General features: G+C 35.1%; 1 protein-coding gene across 6 annotated transcripts in view; it reads right to left on the reverse strand.

The window, feature by feature from the left end:
* EML1 (EMAP like 1) overlaps positions 1-19053 on the reverse strand; it is a 122012-nt gene that overhangs the window by 20376 nt on the left and 82583 nt on the right. For 4 of the 6 annotated variants that reach the window (XM_032188353.1, XM_032188354.1, XM_032188351.1 and 1 more), the window contains 6 exons: positions 17511-17645; positions 12259-12287; positions 10847-10873; positions 7544-7673; positions 3235-3384; positions 1201-1270 (listed from right to left, as the gene is read on the reverse strand). In XM_032188353.1, coding sequence (XP_032044244.1) covers positions 1201-1270; positions 3235-3384; positions 7544-7673; positions 10847-10873; positions 12259-12287; positions 17511-17645 — 541 coding nt within the window. The remainder of the gene's footprint in view (positions 1-1200; positions 1271-3234; positions 3385-7543; positions 7674-10846; positions 10874-12258; positions 12288-17510; positions 17646-19053) is intronic. The other 2 variants (XM_032188356.1, XM_032188352.1) reach the window with 1 other exon arrangement.

Here is a 19053-nt window from a genome sequence, read left to right on the forward strand (position 1 = left end):
GCAACCCCAGGAAGTACATGCTTACTAAGTTTTATTTTAAAAATGGCTATGTTTAAAAACATAGTGTCTTCATACTTTACAAGAAAACAACGAAGGCCATATTTTAGTTCTGTGTTTCCATGCCTTTTCAAATGAAATAGCTTTTATTACATATATATATATATATATATATAAAAGTAACAACCAGTCGTCCTCTCATAAATTGTGAAATTATCCTAAAAAAAATCTATTTCTTTTAGAAATAGTATTTATATAAAGATTCTCTCTATATATACGTACATATGTACATATACAAATATATGTATCAAGCTTTCAGGTTTTATTTCACAAATACAGTCATGAAAAATTGCACTTATGAATTTTAAAAAAGTACCAGAGATTTCTCCAACACACAGTAGAAAATAATATTTTATGTTACTCAACTAAGTTATCTTTAGATAAACATTATACTGTGCAACTGGATTTTGTTTTCCTAATTTACTTATACTATCCATATTGAGGATTTTTTTTTTTATCCTGCCTTAAAATTCTTTTGACATCTACCCAAAATTTTGCAATAGTTTTGCTACAAAGTCAGCTGCGTTTATGCTGAGCAACTTTTTATTCATTCATTTCCTGCCCCTGCTTGTATTCATTTTTTCTCACTTGTCAGCTCTTTGAGGTGAGGTTCATCATACTATATTCAAATAAATTCCTAGCTTACAACTAAGCTTTACAATAATAACGATAATAATAAACGATTATTCTTGTCTTGATGGTGGCAAGAATATTTTTTTTTTTTCAGCAACATAAAAACATAAAGCCTTTTTTATTTGTACTTTGGGTTTGGTAGCTGTGGTCAGAAATGAAGGGGTGTAACATACAATTTAATCTCCTTTGCTTCTCCTCTTTTCCCGACATCCATTTTCACTCTCAGGTCTCCCTTACAGGCTTATCCTTTCAAGTCTCTTTTGGAGACCAACTCCCAAATTACTTTGGTCTTTATAAGTAATGGAACCAGAAACCAGACTGATCTTGATAATGGAACAGGATAAATCTGACATTGTGCAACAGGCACTCTCAAATTAAATTTTGTTTGTGTTCAGTTGTAAAATTTAAAACCAGTTTAACTGCCACATGAAAAGGATATAGCATTTATCTTCTCGGTAACATATTCCTGTGAAATAAAACCAGTTATATGTCAGCAAAGGAGTTACTCACTTTTCCATCCTTAGATGTACCTGCAACTTGACCTGTGGCTATAGTGATCCTATCAGGATGGACAGCCAGGCTAAAAAAAGCAAGACAGACAGAGGGCAAACTTATAGGCACTTACTATATATTCCATTAGATTTTTGCTTGAGCATGTAGTAAACAGACTTATTTTAGTCATACAAAACACAGCACACATGTTAATATTTTAAAATCATAAAAACAGAACTGGTAATTATTGTCATGCTCTTTCACTCCAAAAACTTATGAACAAAGTGGTAATTTGCTTAAGTCCTAATACCTCAAAGCATGTATCAGACAAGCACCAGTCTCATGATGGGACTCATCTCACCTAGAATTAACTGCTTACAATGTATAAGGACTTCATGATTTGAGCTAGTTATCTAATTTCAGCTATGTCTCATCGAATGTTGTAGAGATACGGTCAGCATCGTAAATGCAGTCTAGTGACAGTCTTCCAGACCAAACATATTTATCCACTCAAAGATAAGACAAATTGCTCGCTAGACTTTGTTAACCAATGTACTGCAGCAACTCCTCTGGGGTGATACCAAATTCTTCTCAGTAATATTTTTTAAAAGGTTACTAAAGGAGTTTTTTTGTTTGGTGTCTTTTAAAAAAAAAAAAAAAAAAAAAAAAAAAAAAGTAGTATATAAAAATCAGAAATCTGATAATGTAACTTCTAAAATTAAAACTGTAAAATTTACCAGTATTAATGTCTCTAACTAGAGTACAGCCCACTTTTGCCTAAATTCTATCTTAATTCTTCTTTCACTGCATCTGCTTTGCATACAGATCTAGAGGCAAAGTACCCTGAAAAAATGAACTGTGGCAATAATTCATTTAGCTTTATGATGTAGAAATGTATCCCCTTTCTAATAAAACAAAGATTTGAAATATCTAAAGAATCAGAAAATTTTAAAGAGATGAGATGGAACAGGTCCAAGTTAAGATCTCCTTTTAAAAGGGGTAGATTACACAAATAATTCAGTTTTATGAAATGTGCTCACAATGCAAAGATTTGATTATCAGTTCTATTTTTGGCTTTCAGTGACAACAGGTGTTTTATAAACCTTAACTCAAAGAAAGGATGTCAAACTCAGTTTACATGTTAGGGCCCATCAGATAATCTGGGTGCTCTTTTTCAGCTACACTCAGCAAGTAGACAGATACAGTCAAGATAAACCATATGTTTATTTATATTTCAATTCAATGATACTGATATTTCCTGATATCTAATATCCTCTAAACTTAAACACAGCAAAATCACTTTGAAGCTCAAGCTGGCATGTCTGAATGACAGCAGACAAACCAGACTGCTCAGGACAAGTTTGCAGGATATTTGCCATGATGTACACGTGCTTGAAGACTACCAGGGAGACTGCAGATGAGATTAAAACTGTTTTACTGATTAGACTGAGCCTAAAGGACCAGACCCAGATAAAATGAATTTCATAATTCAATCCTACTTCAACAAGGATGGTGAGTAAAAACAGAGCAATGAAGATTAGCAGATCTATAGTCAGATTTCTACATTTTTGTATTCTCAATGTAGAAAGTATATCACTTATGGAAAATAAGTTTTCTTGGGTAAATACAAGTAGGAATTGTTAGCAACTGAGAGAGAGAAAAGTGGTAACTTGGAGAACATCTATAGAGCAATTGCATATAGACACCTCCAAAGTAAGCAGCACAGCACATACAGGAGCACAGACTTCAAGGCAGGCTTTGCAAGCAAAGTCAGGCTCTGCTGAGGGACATATCCGGATATCCTCAAGTCTTTGAGACCGAATCTTCACAGCAGTTGCTTTGTGATGACTAGATTAGAGCTATGAGACATCCTTACCATGACTACTATCAGAGCTTTATTTGATTGTGCAAATGCATTGTCAGGCTTAAGGAACCAACATACGCCAGGTTAGACTATATGAAACGTTCAAAACTGTTACAAGAAAAGAACAAAGTATTACCAACCAAATACTGTTTTATGAGAGAAAAATAAAAGTACAGTGGATGACTTACCACTTCACATCATCGTTATGACCAGTGTAATGTCTCTGAAGTTGTTCTTCAACATTGAATAACACGACTACAGATGCAATAAAATATACAGTTTCGCCCGTTGGAAGAAGATAGAGGTTACTGCGACAGTCCCGACCCCGATATCCATAGCTAGCATGTTTGTCAAGATGCAACAACATTATATATGAATTTAGAACATTCAAAATAAGGAAAAATGAAACAGATTTTCTGTCATGTATTTCCTGATAGGCAGCATCCCTTGGCTTGAGCACAGCTTTATCACTTGAGACCCTTCAGAACTCCCTCCCTTCCTACAGCAGGGAAAGCTAAAGCATTTCACCATCTGAGTGCCTGAAAACCTATATATCATACAGAAAATACATGGTAAAATAGACAGAGGCAGGATTTTGTAGGCATACTATCCCCTCAGCATCTTCTGAATTTCTCTAAATGCCAGACTAAGGAAACATTAATTTTGTCCCAAATGTATTTACTATTTACACTGGTTGACCAGTTAAAATAAAAATTTGGACTTGGTGAAAACATTAATAAGTCCTTCAGTACATCTCTCTGTATTACATTAGGATTGATTACATTATCCTCTGTTCAGGTTGATTGATTTCATTATTCTGGTCATTACCAACCAGATGAATAAAAAAACGTAGAAGGGTTGCATCCTACGTTATTTTTGTAGCATTTAAAAGGCAGTGGCCCAGATTCTTATGCTAGTCATATCAACACTAATCTGAAATTAATACAATGAACTAAATGGAATTAATCCAGAAATAAATTTCATTTAGACTGAATGTTAATTCAGCCAAATTATGTAGTTTTATTCTTATGAAGAGTCATTAGGGACTACAACTATTTTGGCTTTCCCTTTTTATGGGAACAGAGAGGAACAGTATCAGCAGAATCTTGGCAAAACAGCAGCGTTCTAACTCAGTCAATATGGAGAAACTGGCTGTGGGAGATGTATAGGAAGGCACTGAAACACCAAATATCTGATATTAAGAAGATATTTGTGCACTGTTCTCCATGGCCAAGGATAATGCAGACAAACTAAAACACCCATGTTAACTATAGGTCCTTACTGTATGATCATGTTATGTTATTCCTGAAACAGGAACTTAAATAACAGCTTGCTGGGTTTGTCTGTTTATTAAATATAATAGAAGTAGTGCTGCATACTCAACCATTAAAATACACAATCAAAAATAGAGTTTTTAAGCTCCCAAGCTGGAGTTTTTCTGCCAAAGTTCCTTAAAATTTCACATATTCAAACCTGAAGAAGTGAAAACAACAAATATTTAGGTTATAAAATATTTACTATCAATTTCTAATCATAGAATATTGAAGTTATAAAATATTTATTATCAATTTCTAATCCGTCTGTAAAGATTAGAGTTACTACTTTAGATTGCAGGATTTTTTATTTGTTCAAATTTGTTTTTCTTTATAAAGCCAGATACCATCATTAACTGAAGCAAAAAAAGTCCCCTAAGTTTAGCAAAATATAAGCAAGTTGATGATGAGCTAACAGTTTAAGATAGTGTAATAAATAAATAAATAGACACATACATGAGGAAGAAATCTGTGCATAAAAATAGCCATTAAATGGAGAAGATCACATTCTTTGGGGAAAATCTCCCTTTTCTACCATTCTTCCTGTTGGGAACAATGCTTCATTCAGCCCTATGCATAACTGCTGTTGTCAAATACTCAGTTTTTCTCTAACAGTCTTTTATTCTCAAATTTAAACTCCTGGGGTTGATCTCTCCTTCTCCTTGCAGTTTCCCACCCTCTGATTTGGTGGCTCCAACTTTGATTTGGTGAGTTGGCACTTCAGCGAATGTTATCTTGACCTTTTCTTTTCACTAAGCCTGCAGCCTTTGTGTCAAATCTGCTTGCCAAATGAGCTAGTCTCAAATGGCTCTTTGCAGATCACAGCTCCCTCCCTGATGTCTCCAGTGCCGATGTCTCCAGTGCCGATGTCTCGCTCGGATTGCCCACTCTGCTCCAGCCCTGCCTCACACTTCATTATTCAGCATTTCTGTTTCTTCATATCTGAATATATCTGATCATCTGAAGCTTTTTTTTGACTTACTCAGATATCTACTAATAAGATTGTAAAACCCGTTTATGTTTCAGCTACATAGATTAGATTTTCTTGCTTCTGTTTCTCATCATAGACTGCTTTGCCCTTTCCATCTCTCCATCTCACCTGCAATATCTTGTTCCTCTATGCCCAATTTTACATTACAATGCATTTCTGACTATAATCCCACAGCCAGGCTGATTGGTCACTACAAAGATGTTTTCTCCTACTCCAGTTCTCTTATCCTCCATGCAAACAACTCGGCTTCTCCAATTTAACTGGAATGAATGCCTATGGTATTTTTGTTTTGTTCTGTTTTCTCTTTTTCCTCAAATTATCTTAGACTCCTGTCCCCACTTTATCTTATCATCATTATAGTCTCTATACTGGACATTATTTTACTTACTAATTTATTCCTCTTTGAGTCCTGTAGGTACCTAGACATAACTTTTAAGTATGGATATCATGAGTCAGTTTAATTCAAATGAAAAAAAAAAAAAAAAAAGAAACCATTAGCACAGTATTTTTAGGAAAATATGCTTTCTCTTTAGTAACCATTTATAGTTAGTTGAAGCATTTTATTAATTCATACCTTTTCTATTAATAGAAAACACTTGTATTTTGGATTTTGCTAGGTACACAGATGCACACCTGGGAAGACATATGAATACTCAAGCTAAAAATAAATGATTATTTGCCAGATGGAGTATTAAGTAAGCTTAAGTGAGAAATTAATGAAACTGAAATCATGACTTAACTCTAATTATCATTTCTTATAATAGTCTGAAATATTAACTTCATTTCACTGCTAATGACAATCTGCTTTGTGCTTTTTGCTTTATTGTTTCAGCAAGCACCTTAATGCTTTCTCCCGCATCATTTTTATGCCCTTTTTTACAGAGGACCTTGCAAACCTGAAAAGACATCTTTCCATTCTGTTGTCATGTATGGTGAGAACCTGCACAACGATTAGATGGTAGAATGCTGCAAGCAGTATTTATCACTGAAATCTCATCCATTTCATAAGTTTGTGATGGCTTTTTTTTTTTATATGTTATTTTTATTTTTTTTGCTTTTTGTTTTAATTCATCTTCAAGTTATTTCTGTATGCATCATCTCTGCAGTTCCAGCAGAGTAGGGTTGAACCCACAAGCTCAGCTGCAATAGGAATAATAAGAATGGTTACTAAATCTGTCATTAATCTCTAGTGAATACAATGGGACTTTTGGAAACTCTCCGTGTGCATTCAGAAACCACACACAGTTCTATTTATACAACTTAGAAAAAGAATATTTGCAGCCTGCTTTCTTTTTTATGAAGACAAAGCAACTTCCTATTTGCAATGCTTGGGACCAAAAATGTATTTGCTTGAAATAGAGGTCATTATGAAGACTTCATCTCTTTAAACATAGTGGATATTACAAATAGACTCAGATCTTTTTGTGTTTATAGTTTCTTGAATCATCTATCACATATACTGACATTAAACAGAAATGAAAGGTCATTTTTTTTTTCCCCCAAGAAAGGATGGATTTTCTTATTATGAATTAAACTGAGACATGAAAATTTCTGTATGTGATGAAATACTAGATGTTTTTCAAGTCAGAACTCTGTAATTATGTCTACTCAGATATTAATAGAAAACTCTGGTTGTTTGGCATTTACACAGTTTCAAATCTAAATGTAAGTATTATGTTATATACATATATATGTATATCTTATGAATTTTATTGCTTAGTACCTATCAATTGCAATACGGTATTCAATTCAGGTCTTATTCAAGTACTGAAGTTGGTTACAGCAACTCCTATATAAGACAAAGGTACACTCTTTACAAAATACAGTTTAAAATGATAATTTACTGCTTAGAATTAGCAAAAAAACCTGAGCTTATTTTATGCATACTCTAATTAATAATCACAGCTCACTACATTCTTACAATATACCTCATTTAATCTTCAGCTAATTAGCATGCTTCAAGCACAACCTTCAGGCAACATTTAACCAAAATTTTCAGCTGCCACCCTGTACTTCACAAAGCGCAGCCTCAAGAAATGAACACCTATTTGAATGGAATGTTGCTTCACACCTCACTAATGAAACAAGCCCTATTAATAAAGATCTTGCTATACACTAGTTCTAAAACATATTTTAGACAAACCATTAAGAAATGACTGATTTCCCAGTAGTCCTCCAACACCAAAAGGATACACCCATTCCAGTTTAAGCCTCTTGGCTGGTAGCTCTACTTTTGCTTCCAAATTGTAAGATTCCACTTGCTCTTTGGGCATGTACATGGTAACAGGACGTCCACGAAGAAACATTTTTACGTATCCTTCCTCTATAAAAGGTCAAAACAGTTTAGAGTTACACAAAGAAAACATCAGTGGAGAACTCCAGTGCTCCTCAATCCCTTCCCACTTAGTTTGGTGCATTACAATTACAGAATGACATGCAATCACAAACATATAAAAGAAGCAGCTTATTTTTCCCTAAATCACAATCACTAGGCAGAATTATTACTTTTTTCTTTTTTTAGTAAAGTCCCTTTTTCCTCTCAATATTTTGAACAGAAGAATTAGAACTAAACAATGTCATGAAGAACTAAAAAACTGAAAGAATTGAAATTGAAACTTATTTTTGTAAAATGAATGTTACATATTATATTTTTAAATATTAAAAATGAAGTGGAAAACATCAAAGATTACAATTAACACAGAAATGCCACTTAAAATTAATTTTATTTTTTAATCAGTATTTACAGTGGAGCATCAGCATCTAAAGTATTTTCCAACACTCAGTCGCATTCTTTGCATATCAGTGTAAAGATACGCTTTACACTTGATACAGTGTTAGAGATACATTTGAGATAAGGAACATGAACAATTAGTAAAAAGAATCATGCTGATGTACATGCAAAAAAAAGGTGCGTTAAGAATTACTAAACATTGAAAAGGAACGACAACATTGACAGCACGTTATAGAAAGGAAAATGACATACATGAGAGAAGCTACAAAAACTGTATTGGCTGACAGAAGTACACATTTCTAGAAGAAAATACTAAAAATAATGTGTTGAACTTGGAAGAAATATTTTGGGGGGAAGAGAAGCAGGGATTAATAACAGATCTGGAAGTACTGACTTGGGGACTTCATGGGGCTTATAAAACTAGGAGATCTGGGAAATGCCATGAAGGTCTGACTAGGACTTTTGGGAACTGGCAAGGCCAAAGTGGGTGTCCTGTGAACTTCTGGTGAAGTTTGTCCAGATTCAGAACGTGCTGGCTCTTGCTGCTCCATCGGCAGATCAAGGAATTCAGCCTTGTTCTCATGCGAATCAAGCAGTTTTGGAGTCAGTGACATCTGTAGAGTTACTAGACAGAATAATCACGGGCACAAAGGAAATGGAAGGGCAAAAGTAATAAAATCATGTAAATGAAAAAAATTATACAATTTAGGACTGTTAAAATTATGCTATGAATTGTTAAGTATCATTACAAGTATACCATTAGTTTTTATTTTGAAAACTAAGGCTTTATTTTAATTGGAAATGCATACATTAAAAATCCTGATTAAATTAACAAAAATTATTGGCTGAATAAATAAACATCATAGCTATGTTGCATTACCCAGACACGTGTATTCTGCCTTTACACTAATTCATTTGGGAAAGATCTACTTCACCTGTCACAGTAACATTACAGATATAGCTCTCCAAAAGCCCTCTAATTTACAGAATTCAGAGGTGTAACGAAAGCAACATAAAACAATGCTAAAAAATAGAAAAAAATACACAAAAAAAAAAAAACACAACAGAATAATGATGGTGATAGATGGTTGGAGCTCAAAATGAATGTTAAAATTGCCAGAATACTGAAATAGTTTTTAAAAATCTACTCTGATAGAACTGTATTGGAAAATAAACTAAAGAGGGTAGAGCATTAAATAGCAGAGCATAACAGCACTATTTGTATGCGCATGCAGCATCTATTTAATGAGCTTGAAACACATGCCAATGCTACTGATACTGATGCACTGGAAGTTAATAGATTTTCAGCAGTGACAGCTCTTGACTGTGCTTATCAAAGGCTGGGAATGAATGAAAGTTTAATTCACTGTGCTGCTTTTCTCACTTGAAACATCGTGGGACTCATACAACTTGCATTGAGCCATATAGAGTGGAACTACCCACATTTGACCTAGTCACTCAAAACTCCTTTTTAGAGTAAATAGGAAGAAACAGGTATTTTTACAGGAATTAATCACACTTTAAAGCAGGTGTCCAAACCCAAAGTATATAAATTACACCTTCAGTATGCCTGTATCTCTCCACTAACTATAAAGAGGAATTCAGTATGACTAGGCAAGGCACAGAAATCTATACTGTGTAGTTATTTCTAAAATAGGTAATCTAAATTACATTTGTTCTGATTTTTGATAGTAATATAAACTTATTATGTTCCTAACCAATCTATAACCCTTTTATTTTTATAACTAAATAGTTTAAGACAGCAAAGTTCAGTATGTGAAGATACAGTTGTAAAGACAGACAAACTACAAAGACAGACCAATGGTGAAACTTCTAAACAAATGTATCTTTTACATCTGCAATTTTGTAAATTTTGAAAATGTTGAAAATAACAGTAAAAAAAAAACAGCTATAAAGAAGCTCTTAAGAAGGCATTTGAATGTTCCTAGGATCTGCAAAGCAGACGCTACTCATCACAGGCATAAAATTGACAATGAATACACAGAGGCAGAAACTCTAAAAAACTTTGCCCTAAGAACTTTTTTTTTGGCGAAATTTTAGATCTGTTGCAAAGCTGAGAGATGCTGATTAGTGGAAAAACTGTTAGGAATGAACTATCTCTAAACAGCAAGACAAATCTGTGATCTGTGATTATATCACAGACATAAACATGCATCAAAAATGTGCATATTTACACTGCAAATTCGCTACAGCTTTAGAAAACAATATGGTATGTTTACCAAATTTAACTCTGCAGTATGACATTGAGCAAAAAGCACTGATAAATTAGTTGTAGGCCTAGATCTGCTTACCCAGCATTTAGGATAATCTATGCTCTACTCAATATGAAAAAGCAAGGGAAATACCAAGGCTTCTATAATCATGTTAGGCTACCAGCAAAACAGCCAACAAAGGGGCAAATTCTATATGAATTCCAGCAAAAGTGCAGAACACCATTTCAAACACAGTGAACATCCACGTGTTGCCATATAGCTCTCTCAACACAAGTTTTTCTAATTCAAATTCTCCTGAAAAAAATCCACATGACTGAATTATAACCCGTTCCTTTTTTGTACCTGAGGGTTATAATTTAGTAAATTGTACAATAGATGGTGTAATATTTTTGTTCTACTCAAAGAACCAGAAAAAAGTTTTAACATTGCAAAATGCATGCAAGTAACAAAATAGCTGTTCAGACATCAAGCTTTTATCGCGCTAGCACCATTTTGCTTCGAGAGCTATGAGGTTTTGGAAGTGACGCCTACCTTTGCAGTGTGTCACACGGCGCTTCCCTTGTGATTACAGAGACAGAGACAGAAGGGCTAGATAAAGATGTGTTTGAGTACAACAGTCTCACTAAATACCTGCTCTATGGGCTGTCCAGTGGTATTCTGATGGAGGCTACCTTGTTTCTCGTGAAACCCTGACCCTACTCCAATTCAGTAGGTTGTTAATTAAAGTCAAAACCCTTTTTCCTCCAGTCAGTGGCTCTGTTCACTTCCTCTATCATTAAAATACCAATTGATGCTTAATTATTCACCTACATGCTAGAAGTAACTAAAATATCAAGTGTAACTTTTAGAAATCAGTAATTTCAGTAGAAATTTTGTCCATCTGAGAAGAGTAGAAGTAGTGACACGTATATTTAATCACTGATTTTTATGTACTGGGAAAGTGTCAGAAGAAAAATTATTCCAAACACCTTTGCATACGTAGTACAAGAGAAGATGAAATGTAATTCAACAATTATGTATTCTGTATGAATCAGAAACTTTTTTTTTTATATAAAAAAATGTTTTCATGAAAAAGAGGTGGATTGTGATTGTATTGTCACAAAAGATTTAAGCACTTAGTTTTATATGTTACTGAGTTCAAAATCAGCTACAGTAAATCTTGAAGTACAGCTTAAGAGCTTTGTTGGATGCTGATCAATCAGCTTGATAAACAAGGGATTTTCTCCTCCTTCAGCTTAATGTATGCTTACTGTTACAGAACTATAAACAAGAATATGATAAATTTGACAAGTTAACAGTTTTTTCCCTTCTTTTTTTATAAGGAAGGTTTTATTTTAATTCTCTGTTTTTCAGGACAAAAATAACTTATGTATACTATTCAGTTTTGTATCTTCATCAAAGACAAGAACAAATTGTTTCACTTATACCTCCTATTTTGCTTTTGAAATCTTGTTATATATACAATAAATAAAGAGGAAAAGAATGTGATTTTCAAATTAAAGATAGATTTCCAAAGCTTAGCTACAAAACACCATCTTTATTTGCAATTTGATAAATATTATTATAAGGCATTGGGACAGATGTGGAATTCTTAAAAGGGAGCAATCAAATACAGTTAATAACGTAAGCTGACAGTGTCATAGCTGGAATGTAGCAAATGCTTTAATTAACAAAACATTAATACTGCTTTGAAAGGAAAGACATATTCGGTGTAAGTCACGGCCTTTTTCTTCGTCTTCTTACAAAGAAGAAGAACTTCTAACTGTAAAATAAACCTGCTGGGCCGACAAAAACTGGAGCAAAGTGCTAGACTTTTCTTTTTAAAAAATCATCAGTAGCCTGATGTATCATGCTTAGAGGCCCAAAACCATTTCCTGGACATTCACGGATAAAATCTATTATGTTATCACAATTTTCTGTTTAAAAATTTCAGAAGTTCTTACCTGCACTGAACATTGGTTCCTTAGGTTTGCTGTGAAAATAATGAAGACATTTCTATGTTACAAAGCTTACACAAAGTCTCCACGTGTAGAGCCATAAATGTAATAAAAAATAAAAATATGGAAAATATTAAATAATGAAATTTTAAATTTAGTTATTCATAATGTAAATCTCTAACCAGACAAAATTATAAACAGCATTCAGTATGGCTCCTTGATGACAGATACTAACACCTTTTTTTATCATTCAATTCTCTTTCCATTCTCACAACTATGGATTTTCTCCTACTGCCAGATCCTCTTCTCCTGGTCTGTGATTTAAGGAGCAAAACAAAGTTTGAATGGTGCTTTTCCAAAGAGTTAACATAAGACATGGTTAACATAACCCAATTGGTTCCAGGTGAATGACAGCATTTGATAAAACCCAGGAAATCCAGCCATCATTATTAAAGCATCGTCTTTCTCAATGTAGTGCCTGGAAAACAACCTAAAATCAGTTTGTCTTTTTGTCCTCAGAAGACTATTTGGGAAAACTTGAGGGGAAAATACATGAAACATGGAGAAGGAAAAGAGAAAATATGAGTAACTGTGTGGATAGTAGTACCCTCACCAGAAAAAAAAAAGAATATATATATTTTTTTCCAAGAAATGCCAGTAGTTTGTTTTCTTTATCCTTTGTCCCTCTATAGCTAAGCTTGAGAGCATTGTTTCTGACAAAACCTAAAGGAGACATGAAGCAGTTGTTTTCCTCCCAGTTCTATTTTCTTTGTATTTAGTAAAATATCTGAAATATCAGATTACTACTCTATGGTTCTTAGAGTTGTTCCCAAAAGGGCTGAAATGCCTCTAAGTTTGGTGGAGAAATGCATGAAAAGGATGAAGTATTCACAGAGCTTTGACATGCCATCTCCATATCAGATCCTAGACTGCAGTGAGCAGACAAAGAGCAGATTAAAAATAAAAAAAAATAAAAATGGAAGAAATTAAACCTGCTTGTATTTTTGCACAGTTTTTTGTTTGTTTGTTTGTTTTTTTAAAGTGTAAATGATGATTCTCTCTCTCTACAAAAGAATTCACAGCAAAGAACTTTGGAGTATTTTTCCTTTTCCTTTGACTTGACATTGCTAAATTAAGAATGATACATTTACTTAATAATGTAACCAACCAAACTAAAAAAATCTGTTCCCATGGATATAGCAACTTCTCATAATACAGGCCTTGGTATTAATCATGCATCAAAATTCATGCTCCAAGCTGGCCTATACACAGCCAATCTACATCAATAGAAAGATGTGTTGCCATTGTTAACACCAAGATTAACATTTTTTTCTTAAGAAGATATTTATAGAAAATAAAAACTTTATGGGATGCAGCATTAGTCAGAAATGCTACAATATTTGACAAGAATCCCTAGCTCTGAATAGTCCACGCTGACTTACTCAAGCTAATCAAGCTAATGTGAAAGGCTGACTCACGACAGTAATAGAGCAAATCATGTGTACTTTTTAATTATAAAAACCCTAACCAGACACGCAGCTCAGAGCTCTGACTACTCCTTTTCCTTCTCATGAACTTGAATCACTTCCTACTTAGCTGACACTTGAAAAGGGCTTACCCCTTGCTCCGTGATAGGGAATTGGGACACCACATAGTAGCATGGCTGATTACAGACACCTCCTTACTAATTATTAAAGCTTCTTATAATGTCTTTCTATAGCATTAAGGTTTTGCATACAACTAGTTTGAAAAATAGTAATTTCATGATTGCCTTTTTATATTCCTGACATGCATTCTGCTTGAAACTTCAGCCAGAGACCATAGTGTGAAGAAAAAAAAAAAAAAAAACACAATTCTGTAAGTAGCTTATATAATACCCTCTTCCTCACTCTTTCACACATGCAGCTAGTTTCAGGAGGACTTCCTTACCCCCTGACATATAGAATCACACTCATTTTTCTTCTAGTCCCATGACTCTTGCCTTATATTCTGCACAGTGGCCCAGCCTCAACAGGAAGCATACGCAAGTCTTTACCCAGACTCTTCCATGGGATAAGGAAACTCTTCAAGGAGTTGTGAGCTGTGGTTTTGAATGCCCTAAGGCTGCATGGGATACAAGTCAGGTCTTCTAACTCCTGGGAAAATTCTCTAACCATACAATTATTGCTCTAATAGTGGCATCAACATCACTAGCTGCAGCTAACACAACGTGACATGCGCTTCCAATTAATTCCTTAGGAAACTTGCACATTACTTAAGGATTGCGTCACTTGTACATGGGGCATGGGGCCTCCTCTTTGACTCCAAATTAAGTGATCTCTAATCAATGCTGTTGCTCAACCATCTGTGGCCCAACACCTGCAGAATTACACAACCATCAGATTTCTGTTAGATTAGTATGAAAAAATTTAAATATGTTGGGAATATCTTGATCAACCTTAAACGAGAAACAAACTAAGTTTGTTGATAACCATTATTTACATCAATGCTTTTCTCTCTCAGCTATTTTGGAATTAATCTTTTTAAATGGACAGTAGCACTACGTAGCTGCTAGAAGTCATATCCTTTCTTCATTGAGATAGTCACCAACCCAATTAATATTCTCACCTTATTTCTTTAGTAGCTTTAATATTAACTGATTTCAGATAATTAGCACCTTATGCATGCAGCAAGAAGTCAGAGATATCATTAAAAAAGAGATTTTGTGCAGCACTGTAGTTTTTTACATATCTTCCATTTAACAACACAGATCAAATTCTAAATTTGGGGAAATTTTTCTGATGATTTTTTTTTTGGTACAAAATAAAATACACAGAGAAAGTACACTGCTGGATTAGTGTACAATCATTAAAATGTTATTGAGAAACTATAATAAAATGGAAAAGCAATGAAAACTCACCATTGGCAGGTGTACTTCCTGTTCATATTCCAGAAACAAAAATCTTTCCATGTAATTATACAAATCTAAGTTTTTTAACAAAAAGTTTCCAAGTAGTATTTGTTTCATTTATAAAAAGACAGGGTTTTCTGAATGAATGAGGTCACAATGTAAGGGCTGTTGCTATAACTAGATGTGTACAGGGAGGGAAGTTACACGTATATGCAAAATTTAGAAGTAAAAATTCAGTCTTAGAAAAAACAATTGGCTTTACAAGATCAATACAGAAAAAAAAAAAAAGCAGCTCCTTGTTAATAAATTCACTGACATACTCTCACAGCATAAAGTTATGCAATGTTGCAGCACTTCATAGAATTTCCAGTTGAAACTAACAGCAAACTTTTACCATCTCAGCAGTCCCTCCACTGGTGGTGGTTGTTTTTTTTATTTGTTTTTCTGGTTTTGTTTTTGTCATCATCCTCCCCACCCCAAATGTTGTCTTCAGGCCCATTTGCCCCTAAAAGTGTTGACAGTTTTTGTTTTTTCCCTGCTTTCGTGGTATTCTATCAGATACATCGAGATATATATTTTCTGTGCTAGAAGGTTCTGAAATATTTAGGAATAGCTTTGTCCAAGTTGGCACATGCAGAAAGAGACATCACTCCTAAGTAATCTAATAAAAGATTGATTTTCATGTAAACAGTGTTTAGGGATTATTTACAGTTAATTGCTACAGCATGATTGTTTTTGTGTGTGTGTTTTTTGTTTTTTGTGTTTTGTTTTTTTTTTTTTTTCAATTATATATTGTACTTTTGGGAAATTTTAAGTCTAATACAAAATACTTGTAAACAAACAGAAACCCACACCTATTCAGTACTATTGCAGCATTCTCATCTCTTCAAAACACACTTCTCTCCCCCAAAAGGTTATCTGTTGTTTATAATTATTTTACCCCCAAAAAATTAAAATAATCATACTTTGAAATAAAGTCAAATTTCCAGATGTACCAGAATGCCCAGTCCTGTAGAATTCTGACAGTTTATAAAAGCACATGCATAGATGCACAATGCCAAGTGGATCTTACACTGGGTAAGCATTTAGTTTATATAAATAATTACATCTTCCTTGGATACAATTTTATCATCTTTTCTCTGACGGTATTCTTAATTTTTGCACTATTTGCATAATTACCTAAGCCTCCAACAAAGCCTCTTAAACTTTGCATACTTGCAGGCTTGCTTCATAGCTGAAAACTTAAGCCAGGAAACAAACTATTGGTAATTTAATCACCCAAACTTAGGCTGCCCATTAGCTCACAGCAACAGCCAATCCCCACATGAAGGGAAGATGCCAAAGGGATTAAAGGCAGAAGTTTTGTGCCATAGCATTGGCTCATGAGCAACCCAATGACTCATACGAAGGCACTGAGGCACAGACAGAGCAGGTGAATTACAGTATTGTGTGATCTTCGCTAACAGTGTCTCTCTATGGTCGCATCGTCTGGGATATTGTGAAACTGCATCATCACCACCACTTTACATAGGAAACTGGAACAGGACAGAGATCAAGAGAAATGGCCACAACTAAAGTCTGTCTAGGAAATATGGGAAAAAGCCAATTGGCCAATACCGTGACTTCACCACAAACAATGAATCATGCATTTCTTCAAGACCATCCTAGTCTGCAACTCCTGGACAAGACATTCTTTTCCATGTACCGCTCGCAGCACAGAGAAGCACCAGAGATACACAGAGGTATGCATCGCTTTATTCTGCTACTTTGGATAATGCCTGTGTGCAAGCCTCTCCCTCTTTCTCATTACTCTGACTGAAGTAATTATTGCTTGGAGGTTGGCTGGGTACTATCTTACATGTGTGAGGTGGTGAGTGATTGCTTTTGCATCACTTTTTTTCATTTTTTTTTTTTTTTTTCCCCTTACTCTTCCCTTCACTTGTTAAACCACCATTATCTTGACCCATGAGTTTTTCCTCGCTTTTGCTCTTTCTATTCTCTGGTCCCATACCGCTGGGGGGGGCAGTGAGCGAGTGGCTGCCTGCTGCTTAGCCGACAGCCAGGAACTAGCAGCTCTTACCAGGCTAAGGGAAACCACTGAGATAATGGAAAAAAAAAAAAAAAAAAAAGCATGTTTAACAATTATGAACTTTTTGGGGAGGAGCTCTATAGGAACTCACATAACTGATAGTGTGGAACCAAGGAAAATAAATTTCACCTAAATTTGAAGAAATGCTTTAAAGTGTTTATAAAAAAATAAGTATTTTAGTCCAATTAATAAACTTTCAATATTAGCTGAACTGAACAAACAAATGTCATTGTTAGGGCAGAAGGCAGAGAAAAGAGACAGCCATTTAAGTGCCCTTACCTTTCGCTGTTCTTTTTACCACTAGATGAGCTGCTGGTGGATCCAGTGCGGTTGCGACTCCCTTTGGAATCTCCATAGCTTTCCCTCCGGCCTCCCGGGGACACGCGCTCAGTTGAACTGGTTCTCTTAACAGTGCTAATAAAAAAGGGGAGTGAGTTTTATAGAAGGACTTGTAAAAGCACATATTTTATGACAAATATTTCCGAGATATGTATCAAGTAGAAAGCTGACCATAATGTAACCGTTTTAATCAAAATTCAATGTATTAAAGACCCTACATAGGAGTTTCGCAGAGTAGCTGGTGCAACAGACTAATGTACTGCTTTTGCTCAGTCATAAGATAGCAGATGGGCCACACCAACATCAGACTAATCTGTAAAATCTACTTTCCATGTTACATTTCATATCTTTGAAATATCATATCATTTCATATCATATCTACGCCTCTGGACTTTTGGATTTTCTCAAGAAGGAAAAGATTAAAGCACATTACCCGGCACCTGCAGACTACAGAAAGTGCCAAGACTAGGTCAAAATTTGAGCACCAGTAAGCTAGCTTCGTATCCACACTTAAATTCATTTATGCAGTGGTTTAAAATTAGTTTTAACATACCACAGAGTAAAGCTTATGAAAAAGTGCATACTAGCTCTCTGTTAGCTTGTCAAGAATGTATGCTTCCAAATTACCTGTGGGGATCACATTTCCCCAGTTCCTAACAAGGGGTTTCCCAAAGGTTAAAATCTTCCCCTTCAACCATGCTTTCAGCAAAGATACCTAACAGGAGCATCTTGCATGTCTTATGGCACCCCTCAGACAACCACCTCTCTCTGACTGAGCACCATAAGCCCAAACAGTAGCAGGATTACCTAGTAAAGAGAAACCAGGAATCGCTTCCACAGCATCAGCGGGACAGGACTCCGTGTTTGGGTCCCCATTTCCCCCACCCCAGCCCTCTACTGTTTTACCTCCTCTAAAGATCAGAGCAGGAACATCCCCTTTACCCATCGTATTCCCACAACTAAACGTTCAGCAGCCTCAAATACCATGGACACTGATGATCGCTTCCAAGCCCACACTTCAATACTCACACACCTCCCTCTCCCCAGATCCCAACCACAATCTGCCCCTCCACATGAAAATTTCAGTCCTCCCTGTCCCTGCCCCTTCAAGTCCCGGTCAGTCCTTTCATCACCTCCCTTTACTTTTGTACACCCAGAAGGGTGGTCTGCTTACCACAAGGCTCACCTCACGTATCTTTGAGCACTATTCCCTGCCTCCCCCTAAAAACTATCCCTCCTGTATTATCTCCATCAGCTCCTCAGACTCTCCCACTTCATGCATAGTGTGGAAAAAAAAAACAGTGAGGTGTTAACTCTTCATAAATGAAGGAAATGAGATGGACTTTTCTGTTCAGTCAAAATACACTCAGCTTATCTACTGTACGACAATTGATACTGTTGGTTTTTTTTGTTTGTTTGTTTGTTTGTTTTTAAAGAATATTCCTGTTCCTTTAGGGCTTTTCACCAGTGAGGTGGGGAATGC

This window comes from Aythya fuligula, chromosome 5 (genome assembly GCF_009819795.1).
Source record: "Aythya fuligula isolate bAytFul2 chromosome 5, bAytFul2.pri, whole genome shotgun sequence".
Taxonomy (NCBI): Eukaryota; Metazoa; Chordata; class Aves; order Anseriformes; family Anatidae; genus Aythya; species Aythya fuligula.